Here is a 12,065-nt window from a genome sequence, read left to right on the forward strand (position 1 = left end):
AAGGAGCCTTATTTTCAGGAACCTAGTCAAAGGCCTGGACTAACAGAGGAAATGGTAAATGTAATATTTTAGCCAAGTTTACTGTCACCCCAAATAAAGTTGTGATGTATTACTAAGAAGGAGGGAAGGCTGGATTTTGAATAGGCAACTAGAGACTCTACCATACTTTAGTCTGCATATACTTTAGTCACCAAATCCAGCTGATTTGCCATTTAATTACTTCATAAATTTGTCCCATGTTTATCATTACTTCTACTTCTCTATATCTCTGTTTCCATCATTTCTGTCACTCACTTTCTTATAATAGCCTTCTAACCCGTCTCCCTACCTCCTAGCCTGGTGGTAGGTAGAAGACAGATTTTAAGGGAGCTAAAGATCTTTAAAAGTCTTCAATGACTGCACATACCCTATAAAATGATTAAGGTATAAGCCTTTTATTATTTCACACAAAGCCCTTGTCTACCTCTATGCCTATTCCCTGCCCCTGACTTTACACTATTAAACACAACCACCTGTCTCTCCCTCCAGTGCTCTGTCTGCTTACTGAGATACTCCTCTCTCCCTGGCCTTTAGCATTCATCCTGAGATTTAACTAAGGTACAACCATCCTCCAGAAAGCTGTCTTCCACAATGTAAGTACCATCCTCTTTCATCAGAAAAAGCAGGCCAGAGCTATCATTGGATGTTCCATATTATATTATGAGGATCTGTTTAAATCTCTGATTTTCTCAACGGATTATGTGCTCTCTAAGTGTAAGGACCATGTTTTGTCTATCTTCATATTCCCAGAACTGGGTATAAAGCAGAAGCAAACTCATCTATTGGACAAAAGTGTCACCTTTCTTCATCAGTTGGCCAACATACTAAGAATCTACCCAAGATCTGACTATCTAATCTAATCCCCTTTTCTAGTACAAGTATCACAGTTTCATTATGCAATTTCAAAATGCAATATAGACAGGAAATTCTTACTGCCAGTCGAATGAAATGTCAAAGTATACAACTTTTTACATAGCCAAACATCTTTTATTTTTTGTAAGTGGAATACCAAAAATACAACTAACTACAGAACTTCCAGATTTTTTTGTTTATTTAACCAAACTAAACAAAGTTTTAAAAAGGATTGCCTGCAACAACAAAAGAATCCTAATCTATCAAGCAAAGTGGATTTCACCACTTCTTATCTTTTCCTTATATTTATCCGAGTTCTCCAACTTTAATTCTTCTTCCTCTTTATATTGGGCATATTCAGTATCTTTCTCTGAGTAGGGAGTCAAAAAACATTCAGCATTCATAACTTGCTCAGCAGTCATTGAACTTCTACAATAGATCAAGCTACAGAGGAGGGATTTAACATTATCGCCCTGCAAAAAAAAAGAGATGTTACAAAATAAAAATAAAATAAAATAAAACAAGCAAAAGGACAAACCTGCAATAAGGAAGGGCGATTCAATTCAAACACTTTTAACCAATGACACAGAGCTAAAATCAATTTTTCCTATTCAGATTTTTTTAAATTTCTATAAAATTCAACTAGTTTTTATTAGAAATAGATTACTTAGTAACAATAAAATTGAATTATAAGAGAACCACAGCTGAAATATCTGAAAAACAAGTGAAACTCCAAGAAAGGACATTTTATGACTTCCCCTTTTCCCTCTTCTCAGGGTGCTGGTCAGAGTTTGACGGGATAAAATTTTACACTGAAGCCCCTCTGCCTGGGAGGGCGCCCTGCTCCACCTGGTCAGCTGCTTCTGGTTTTAAGTGAGAAGTGATCTCCTCTGGGGAACCCTTCCTCCACCACTACCATCACCGTCATCACTGTGCTAGTCAGAGTTCATTATGTGTCATTATTTCAAAGAACTCTTTTAGTATTACTGCATGTAAACAACACTGTAATGTTGCTCCTCTGGTACTGCTATCTCCCAAATCACCTGAATATGCCTTTTTGGGTCTGAATGATGACTCCAATAAGATACTTCTCACTGAATGAAAATCATCTGTACACTGCTGGAGTCCCCATTAGCTTCTAAGATCTTTAAGTCCAGAAATGCAGCTTATTGCCTCATCCCCAACAACTAGTACAGTGTCAGGAATATACCAGACACTCGTTTGCTAAATGCATAAGTAAAGGCCAAGTCCCATAATGCACTCTACGGAATACCTTTTTAAACATATTTAAAGATGGATATAAACTGAAATAAAAATTATAACAGCTAACTGATAAAAAAAAAGCACATGCTCTTGAAAACCACAAAAGGAGATTTACAGCAACTGGAGAATCCTATCATGTTTTTAGCCAGAAAGACTCTCATCTTGCCCTGGCTGGCGTAGCTCAGTGGAATGAGCGCGGGCTGTGAACCAAAGCATTGCACGTTCAATTCCCAGTCAGGGCACGTGCCTGCGTTTCAGACCACGGCCCCCAGCAACCACACACTGATGTCTGTCTGTCTGTCTGTCTCTCTCTCTCTCTCTCCCTCCCTCCCTTCCCTCTCTAAAAATAAATAAATAAAATCTTTTAAAAAAAGAATGAACATTCTCTAGTTCAAAAAAAAAAGACTCTCATCTCAAATGCATCAATTTTCCCTAAGTATATTTATAAACTTTACATGATTCCAATAAAATACAATCATTGCCCCCACCTTGGAACTAAATAAGTTAACTGTAAAGATCTTTTAGAACAATAATAACCAAAAAGAAACATGAAATGTCTGATAAAAATAGCAAAGAGCGAGCTAGCCCTCCCAAGTATTAAAAGATACTACAAAGTCTGTTGATTGAAAGAATATTGCACTATAATATGAGTAGACAAACCAACAGAACAAAATAGATTCAAAATATACTCCTACACAAATGAAATTTCAGTATAAGATGGCACTTTCCAAAGGAGGGAGGGTATAACTTTTTGATAAAAGGTATTGGAACAAATGGATACCCAATGGAAAAGTTAAGATTAGATATATTCTTCCAATCAAATACCAGGATAGTTTCAAATATATCAAAAATCTAAATTTAAAATTTAAAATTACAGAAGTACTAGAAATAGTTTAATTACTCAATTCCCAAAAATCAGTAAAGACAAAAAAATTCTTCCTTAAGCTTTTACCTCTCTTAAGATTATACAATTTTACAAAATTGTAAAACACAATTACAGAACAAACAGAAAAGCAATCTCTAAAAGCCAAATCCAAAAGGAAACAAGTATATACATCAGGTGACAAAATCACATAGACAATAATTATTTCTAGTACCTTTAAAACAAATATTTTGACTGCAAATCTTAGTGGGATAAAAATCTACTGAGATAGGCCTGACTGGTGTGGCTCAGTGGATTGAGTACCGGCCTGCAAAGCAAGGGGTCACTGGTTTGATTCCCAGTCAGGGTACATGCCTGGGTTGTGGGAGAGGTCCCCAGTAGAGGGTGTGTGAGAGGCAACCACACATTGATGTTTCTCTCCTTCTCTTTCTCCCTTCCCCTCTAAATAAATTTTTTAAATCTTTTAAAAAAAAGATTACTGAGGTATAGCCTAAGGTCAAGAAGAAAGACCTTCAAAGAAATGTTGAACTGTATTGAATAACCTTACTGTTTCTAATAATACTGTTATTTTCAAACTACTACACTTATTATACAGTAAAGCAATTATGTAATTGTTTATATCATAAGAACTAAGATTATTGGTATAAAAAGATGAAATTTGAATTTAAAATTAAGTAAAAACCCTGTACCTTGAATTTGATTTAGAAATGTGTTTTACTTTAAATGTAAATGGATTTGGACTTCCGGCCAAGACGTAGGCATAGGCAGACACACTATGCCTCCTCGCACAACCAAGATAGAGACAACAACAATTTAGAAACAGAGTAACAACCAGAACTGACAGAAAATTGAACTGTATGGAAGTCGGACAACCAAGAAGTTAAAATAGACCCGCTCATCCAGACCGGTAGGAGGGGCAGAGTCGGGCAGCCTGGCATGGGTCGCAACACAAAGAGCAGAGAGCACTGGGACTGGGCACATTAGGCCTCTGGGGTGCTCGAGAGACCGCAGCGGGTAGACCCTGAGCATGCAAGTGGCAGCTGGCAGACCCAGCGAGGCAGGAATTGTGAAGCAAGGCACTATGCACAACCCAGGATCCCAGCGCTGGAAAACAGGGCCTTGGGGCACTGATTGAAAACACCTGTAGGGGTTCAGGCGCAGGGAGAGACTCCCAGCCTCAAAGGAGAGGTCGCTGGAAAGTCCCACGGGGTGCACAAGCCCACCCGCTCAGGAATCGGCACCAGAGGAGCCTAGTTTGCTCGGGGGAAGCGGCGGAAGGGACTGAGGTCCCATGGAAAGCGGAGCAAGCACCATTGTTCCCTCTCGGACCCCACCCCCACCTACAGCATCACAACCCAGCGACTGGGATGCCCCACCCTGGTGAACACCTAAGGTTCTGCCCCTCACACATAACAGGCATGACCAGACCAAAGGGAGAGGAAAAAAAAAAAAGATGGCTCAAAGAGAATTGAAAGCCCCACAATCAGTACTTTTAAGCTACCGAGAGATATCCAACCTATCAGATGCACAGTTCAAAGCACTGGTGATCAGGATGCTCACAGAACTGGTTGAATTTGGTCGCAAATTAGATGAACAAATGCAGGCTACGATAAGAGAAATGAAGGAAAAGGCACAGGGAACCAATAGTGATGGGAAGGAAACTGGGACTCAAAACAATAGAGTGGATCAGAAGGAAGAAACAAACAACCAAACAGAAAAGAATGGAGAAATATGAGGAGAGGCTTAGGAACCTCCAGGACACCTTTAAACATTCCAACATCCGAATTATAGGGGTACCAGAAGAAGAAGAGGAAGAACAACAAGTGGAAAAGTTATTTGAACAAATAATAAAGAACTTCCCCAATCTGGCAAAGGAAATAGACTTCCAGGAAGTCCAGGAAGCTCAGAGAGTCCCAAAGAACTTGGACCCAAGAAGGAACACACCAAGGCACATCATAATTACATTAGCCAAGGTAAAAATGAAGGAGAGAATCCTAGAAACAGCGAGAGACAAGGAGACAGTAACCTACAAAGGAGTTCCATCAGACTGTCAACTGATTTCTCAAAAGAGACCTTACAGGCAAGAAGGGGCTGGAAAGAAGTATCCCAAGTCATGAAAGGCAAGGACCTACATCCCAGATTGCTCTATCCAGCAAAGCTGTCATTTAGAATGGAAGGGCAGATAAAGTGCTTCTCAGATAAGGTCAAGTTAAAGGAGTTCATCATCACTAAGCCCTTATTTTATGAAATGTTAAAGGGACTTGTCTAAAAAAAGGAAGATAAAAAAACATGTATAGTAAAATGACATCAAACTCACAATTATTAACAAGCATACCTAAAACAAAAACAAAAAGAAACTAAGCAAACAACTAGAACAGGAATGGACCCACAGAAATGGAGAACACATAGAGGGTTAGCAACAGGGAGTGGGAGGAGGAGAGAGGGGGAAAGGGTATGGAGAATAAGTAGCATAGATAGTAGGTAGAAAATAGACAGGGGGAGGGCAGAATAGTATGGGAAATGTAGAAGCTAAAGAACTTATGACACGTGGACATGAACTAAAGGAGAGGAATGTGGGTGGGAGAGGGTGTGCAGGGTGGAGGGGAATGAGGGGGGTAATAGGACAACTGTAATAGCATAATCAATAAAATATATTTTTAAAAAATAAATGTAAATGGATTAAACACCCCCCCATACTTACATGTATGACCCATGCACATGAACTAACAGGGGGAATGCTGGTGGGAGGGAGGCTACAATGCAGAGGGGAATAAAGGGGAGAAAAAAATGGGACAACTATAATAGCATAATCAATAAAATATTTTTTTAAAAAAGAAGGCAACCAATTGATATTTCTCTCTCATCCCTCTCCTTCTACCTATCCTTCTCCCTCTCCCTCCCCTGCTCTCTCTCTTCCTCTCTCTCTGAAACCAATAAAAAAAATGTCCTCAGGTGAGGCTAAAAAAATTTTTTTTAATTGGCCAAAGACCTTGCTAGACAACTCACCAAAGAAGATATACAGATGGCAAAAAAGCACATGAAAAGATGCTCCACATCACGTCACCAGGGAAACGTAAATCAAAACAACGAAAGGTATCACTACACACCTAATTAGCATGCCCAGAATCTAGAACACTGACAGTACCAAACGCTGACAAGCATGTGGAATAAGAGGCGCTCTCACTTATCACTGGTGGGAATGCAGAACGCTATAGCCACTTTGGAAGAAACTTTGGCAGTTTCTTATAAAACTAAACACACTCTTACTATACAACACAGCAACTGCATTCCTTGGTACTAACCCAAGGAAATGAGCTTATGTCTTCACAAAAACCTGCACTTGGATGTTTATTACAGCTGTACTCATAATTGCTGAAACTTGGAAGTAACCAAGGGATCTTTTGGTAGGGGAATGGATAAATAAACTGTGGTACCCCCCAGCAATGGAATTATCATTCAGCAGTAAAAGGAAATGAGCTAGAGAGCCATACAAAGATCTGAAGGAACCACAGATGAATATTACTGAATGGGAAAAAGGCAATCCAAAAGGCTACATACTGTATGATTCCAACTATATGACATTCTGGAGAAAAAAACTATGGAGACAGTAAGAAAAAAATCAGTGGTTACCAGGATCTGGGGAAGGCAGAGATGAACAGGCAGAGCACAGAGTATTTTTAGGGCAGTGAAAATATTCTGTACAGTACTACAATGGTGGCTACATATCATCATACATTTGTCCGAACCTGTAAGAACGTGCACCAAGAGTGAACCCTAATGTAAACTACAGACTTCTCAGTAACAGGACGTGCCAGGGCAGGTTCATCAGTTGTAACGAAGGAACCATTCTTGTGGGGGATGTTGACAACGGATGGACTATACACATGTGGAGGGAGGAAGTATGTGAGAAATCTCTGTACTTTCCTCTCAGTTTTGTTATGAACTTAAAAACTCTTAAAAAAATAAATTCATTCAAAACACTGGTAAAATATTTTAAATAAATATTTTCCTTTTTAAAAAATGGCACAAGAACTTTTAAAACCTGATCATTTTATTGTTATGGACTCTTTTACTGCAGTATTTTTACCTCTTAATATCAAGTCACACCACACTATTCCATTTCAAAAGAACTTAACATTTTCACGTCTTAGGGCAGACTATTATCTTTACTAGAAAAGCCTGTCGCCTCACTCCACCTCACGTAAACTCCTAATTCAGTCTAGAAGGTTCACCTCAAATAACTATTTGGTGACCTTTGTGACCTAGCTCTTCTCTCCTACTTTCTCTGCAAAATTAAAAATTGGCTTCGTATAAAGTGCTTCTTAATACTCTATTTATAGACTTTGGTTGTTTACTTGTTCACATTTCTAAATTATTAATTTCTTTAGTGCCACAATCCTAGTAACCCAGTGGCTAGTCCACTTCTTCATACAGTACAGGTACTCAAATTATGTTGGCTGAATACACAGATGAATCGCAAAGCAATCAATACAAACAACACAGATGTGTGACAACAACACAGTCAGGGAGTTATAAAAAGAATAAAATATTAATTTTAATACAATCTTGGGAGATACAGCAAAACTACTTTTTCCTTAGTTGTTAGATTATTCATATCATTTGTGTAACGTACATTCCAACCGCTTTCTCTAGCAGTAAGTCTCTGGCATTTGTTTAAGCAGGGTACTTAAAGTTTTTTTAATATTTCTTTATTGTGAATACTATTTGGCATTCATACAAAAATTAGAGGATGTTTTCAGTCAAATATTTAGTTTACATAAAGACTACACATCTATTGTACACCACATTTCCAACAAGTAAAGGACAAAAAGGTCACACACCAAATGAAACTGATCCACTTTTGGGACTCCATCTTCATTTGTCTCAAATTCCTGGTTGTGAACAGAAAGCTGTGAAAGAAAATGAGAAGGAATAAATTCCAAATGTACCAATATTGACCCTGTAACAGTCAAATCTGTAACTCTTCAGAAGAGAAAAGCTAACTCAAAGAAGGCACATTAACCGTTGCAGGATAAAAGCACTTTCGTTATAGTAAGAACTTGTTCACAAGCTGCCAAGCAGTTCCTGGGACCCCTAAAGTACCCATCAGAGTGGTCGCACACAGTATGAGCACTTCTAATACTTCTTCACCTTACAAGCAAGTTTATTATTATTAAAATTTAGAAGCTTATTTCATGTTGGTTTCACCAATACTCATATGTTAAAGTACAAAGAAAGTAAATCAAGGCAAACTTTCTTCCTCTTTATACCTAACCTGTGTTCAAGAAATACATGTTAAACTTTCTTTAAAACCTATTAAATATAGATAATTTCTTTCATACTCACGGATAATCTGAATTGTATGTATTTGTCACCCAGCCCCATCAGCAATCAACCAATGATCTCGCTGCACAAACCTATATATGTTATCTTTCAGGCAAACCCTATGAATGTCATTTTATCCTAGATATTTTAATATGTCTTTCTAAAAGATAGTCTATTTTGACACAATCACAATGTCACACTAAAAATTAATAATTCTTTAATGTTAAATATCCAGTTTTTAAATTTTTAATCATCTCATAAATATCATAAACTATTTTACTTTTATACAGTTTATTTCAATCCAGATTCAAGTAAGTTCCACACAGTGAAATTTCAAAGATGAGCAGAAGGACTTCTGGATTCTTTACCGCTAAGTACAACTATAAAGTTTGAAAATAACATTAAAAAAAAAAAAAACATGCCCTAGCAGGTGTGACTCAGTGGATTGAGCACCATTCTGCAAACTAAAGAGTCGCTGGTTCAATTCCCAATCAGGGCACATGCCTGGGTTGCAGGCCAGGTCCCCAGTTGGGGGCAAGCAAGAGGCAATCAATTGATGTGTTTCTCACACATCAGTGTTTTTCTCCCTCTCTTTCTCCCTCCCTTCTCCTCTCTCTGAAAATAAATAAATAAATTTTAAAAAATTATGAATAAAGTGACAACAAACTCACAACTATCAGCAACTGAACCTAAAAAAAAAAACAAAAATAAAAACAAATTAAGCAAACAACTAGAACAGGAACAGAATCACAGAAATGGAGATCACATGGAGGGTTATCAGCAGGGAAGAGGGAGGGGGAGAATGGGGGCAAAGGTTCAGGGAGTAAGAAGCATAAATGGTAGGTAGAAAATAGGGGGAGGTTCAGAATAGTATGGGAAATGGAGAAGCCAAAGAACTTATATGTATGACCCATGGATGTGAACTAAGGGGGGTGGAACGCTGAGGGGATGCAGAGTGGGGAGGGGAATAAAGGGAGGAGAAAATGGGACAACTGTAATAATATAATCAATAAAATTAAATTAAATTAAAAAAACACCAAAGGAGATCTCTGACAGGTCGACAGAGGAAGACACACTGGTTAAAGACCCCGGGACTGAAAGAACACAGTTTCAGGGCACCTTCTGACCTCCACCCATCCAAAACAACTACACAAATAAGATAAACCCAAAGAAATCAATACTACTTCTGAAACTATAAAAACACTTTTAATCTTGAAAACAACCAAAGACAGAACGCCACCTTCAGAAGAACACCACCTTGCGCATCAGAGGACTCTCGTGTGGAACTGTGGAGCACGGATGAAGTGACACAACGGTTTCAACTGGTGCAGAAAACTTCAACCACAAATTCTATATCCAGTGAAACTATCTATCAGGAATGAAGGTGAAATCAAGATGTTCTAGATGAAGGGAAACTGAAAGAAATCTTACTCCTAAAGAATGGCTAAAGGAAGTACTTCAAACAAAAATGAAATTAATTTTTAAAAAGGAGCAATGGAGCATTAGGAAGGGATAAATAATAGAAAGAATAGAAATATAAGTAAATACCATGACTATTCTTCTCATCAGGAGTTTCCTCAATCAAATAAAAAGATGGAAGCCCAAAACCTACACACAAATGTTAACTGCAGCTTTGATATAGACAAATGCTGGAAACAATCCAAATGTCCTTGAACAGGTGAAGAGATCAACAAATGTGGTACATACACACAACAGAATACTACAGAGCAACAAAAAGGAATGAGCTATTTGATACACTCAGCAACTTGGATAAATTTCAAAGGCTGAGTGAAGAAGCTGGTCTTAAAATGTATGATACCATTTATATGACATTTTTAAAAAATCAAAACTATAAAGGAAACACCAGCAGCTACCAATGGGTAAGGGATGGAAGAGGGGTAACTACGAAAGGGGTATCACATACAGTTTTTCTGAGTTATGGAACCAGTCTGTACCCTAATTATGACGATGGTTGTTACACTAACCTATACCTGTTAATATTCATAGGCCTATATACCAAAAATAGTCAACTGTACTACATGTTACTTTTTAAAAATGAAATATTTTAAAAGACCTTAATCAACATTTAAAAAAGCAAGAAATTAAATCCAACAATGTATTTACTCATAGAACTCTTTACTACTATTTGATAAAGAATGGAAATCACTGGAATAAAGAGTGCTGTTACATACATAAATGGTATTTTATGAGAGCTCTCAGGAACATAAGAATATTTAAGACATTTAATTTCATCCCTCTGGTGTAAAGAATAAATAAATTACTGAGGCAATGATGAAAATGATGTCAATTTAATTATTTCTATGGCTATGATGGCTCTATGAAACCAGACAACTTGAAATACACATACCAGTACAAAGCTTCTCAAACTATTCCAAAATATTCAAGAGGAGGGAAGACTCCCAAGCTCATCTTACAAGGCCAGCATTATGCTAATCCCAAAACCAGATACGGACACTACAAAGAAAGAAAATTATAGGCCAATACCCTCATGAACATGGATGCTAAAATCCCCCCAAAATAATAGGAAGCCAGATCCAGGATCATTAGAAAGATCAGACGCCATGATCAAGTGGGATTTATTCCAGGAATGCAAAGTTGGTACAATATCTACAAATTAACTAATGTGATACATCATAAACAAACAAACAAAATGAAAGATATATAATCACATGATCACATCAACAGACGCATATGTTTGATATGATAAGATCAAATGCCCTTATCTTCGATAAGATCAAATGCATTTGATAAAACCTAGTACCCATGATAAAAACTATCAATGAAGAGTCAATGGGCAACTTCTGGCCAAGATGGAGGTGTAGGTAGATACACTGTGCCTCCTCGCACAACTAAAATGACAACAATTTAAAAACAAAAACAATCAGAACCAACAGAAAATCAGACTGTAAGGAAGTCAGACAACCAAGGAGTTAAAGAAGACACATTTATTCAGACAGGCAGGAGGGGTGGAGTTGGGCAGCCAGGCAGAGGACCTGCAGCAAGGTGATGGCTGGTGGACCCAGTGAGGTGGCGGATTGTGGAGCGGGGTACGCAAGGTGGCAGCTGGCACACTCAGCAAGGTGGTAGCTGGTAGAGTGGGCAGTCCCACATTCGAGTGCAGATAAACTGGGAGAAACAACTGGGGAACAGGATGGACTGCGCATCCACGGCCCCAGCTCAGGGAAATAGAGCCTCAAAGCACTGATTGAAAACACCTGTCGTGGTTGAGGTGGCAGCAGGAGAAACTCCCAGCCTCCCAGGAAAGTTCACTGGAGAGACCCACAGGGTCCTAGAATGTACACAAACCCACACACACGGGAATCAGCACCAGAAGGCCCCAGTTTGCTGGTGGGAAGCAGGGGAAGTGACTGAAATCCAGCAGAGAGCAGAGTATGTGCTATTGTTCCCTCTCGGACCCCTACCCACATACAGCGCCACAGCTCAGTGAGGTGGGTTGCTCAGCCCTGGTGAACAGCTAAGGCTCCACCCCTCACTACGTAACAGGCACATCAAGACAAAAAAGAAATGACCCAAATGAAAGAACAGATCAGACCTCCTGAAAAAATTCAACTAAACAACAAAGAGGTAGCCAACCTATGAGATGCACAGTTCAAGACACTGGTAATCAAGATGCTCACAGAATTGGTTGAATTTGGTCACAAATTAGATGGAAAAATGAAGG

At 38.5% G+C, this 12,065-nt stretch overlaps 1 protein-coding gene across 1 annotated transcript in view; it reads right to left on the minus strand.

Annotated features, from left to right (window-relative positions):
• Positions 1-1,069: 1,069 nt before the first annotated feature.
• The window catches only part of STK31 (serine/threonine kinase 31), a 58,521-nt gene continuing 47,525 nt past the window's right edge, over positions 1,070-12,065 (minus strand). Inside the window, exons 22-23 of the mRNA XM_028525989.2 lie at positions 7,879-7,947; positions 1,070-1,364 (exon numbers count right to left, since the gene is read on the minus strand). Of these exons, the coding sequence (XP_028381790.2) occupies positions 1,155-1,364; positions 7,879-7,947 (279 nt within the window). The 3' untranslated portion in view covers positions 1,070-1,154. The remainder of the gene's footprint in view (positions 1,365-7,878; positions 7,948-12,065) is intronic.

The sequence above is a fragment of the Phyllostomus discolor genome, chromosome 10 (assembly GCF_004126475.2).
Source record: "Phyllostomus discolor isolate MPI-MPIP mPhyDis1 chromosome 10, mPhyDis1.pri.v3, whole genome shotgun sequence".
Classification (NCBI taxonomy): domain Eukaryota; kingdom Metazoa; phylum Chordata; class Mammalia; order Chiroptera; family Phyllostomidae; genus Phyllostomus; species Phyllostomus discolor.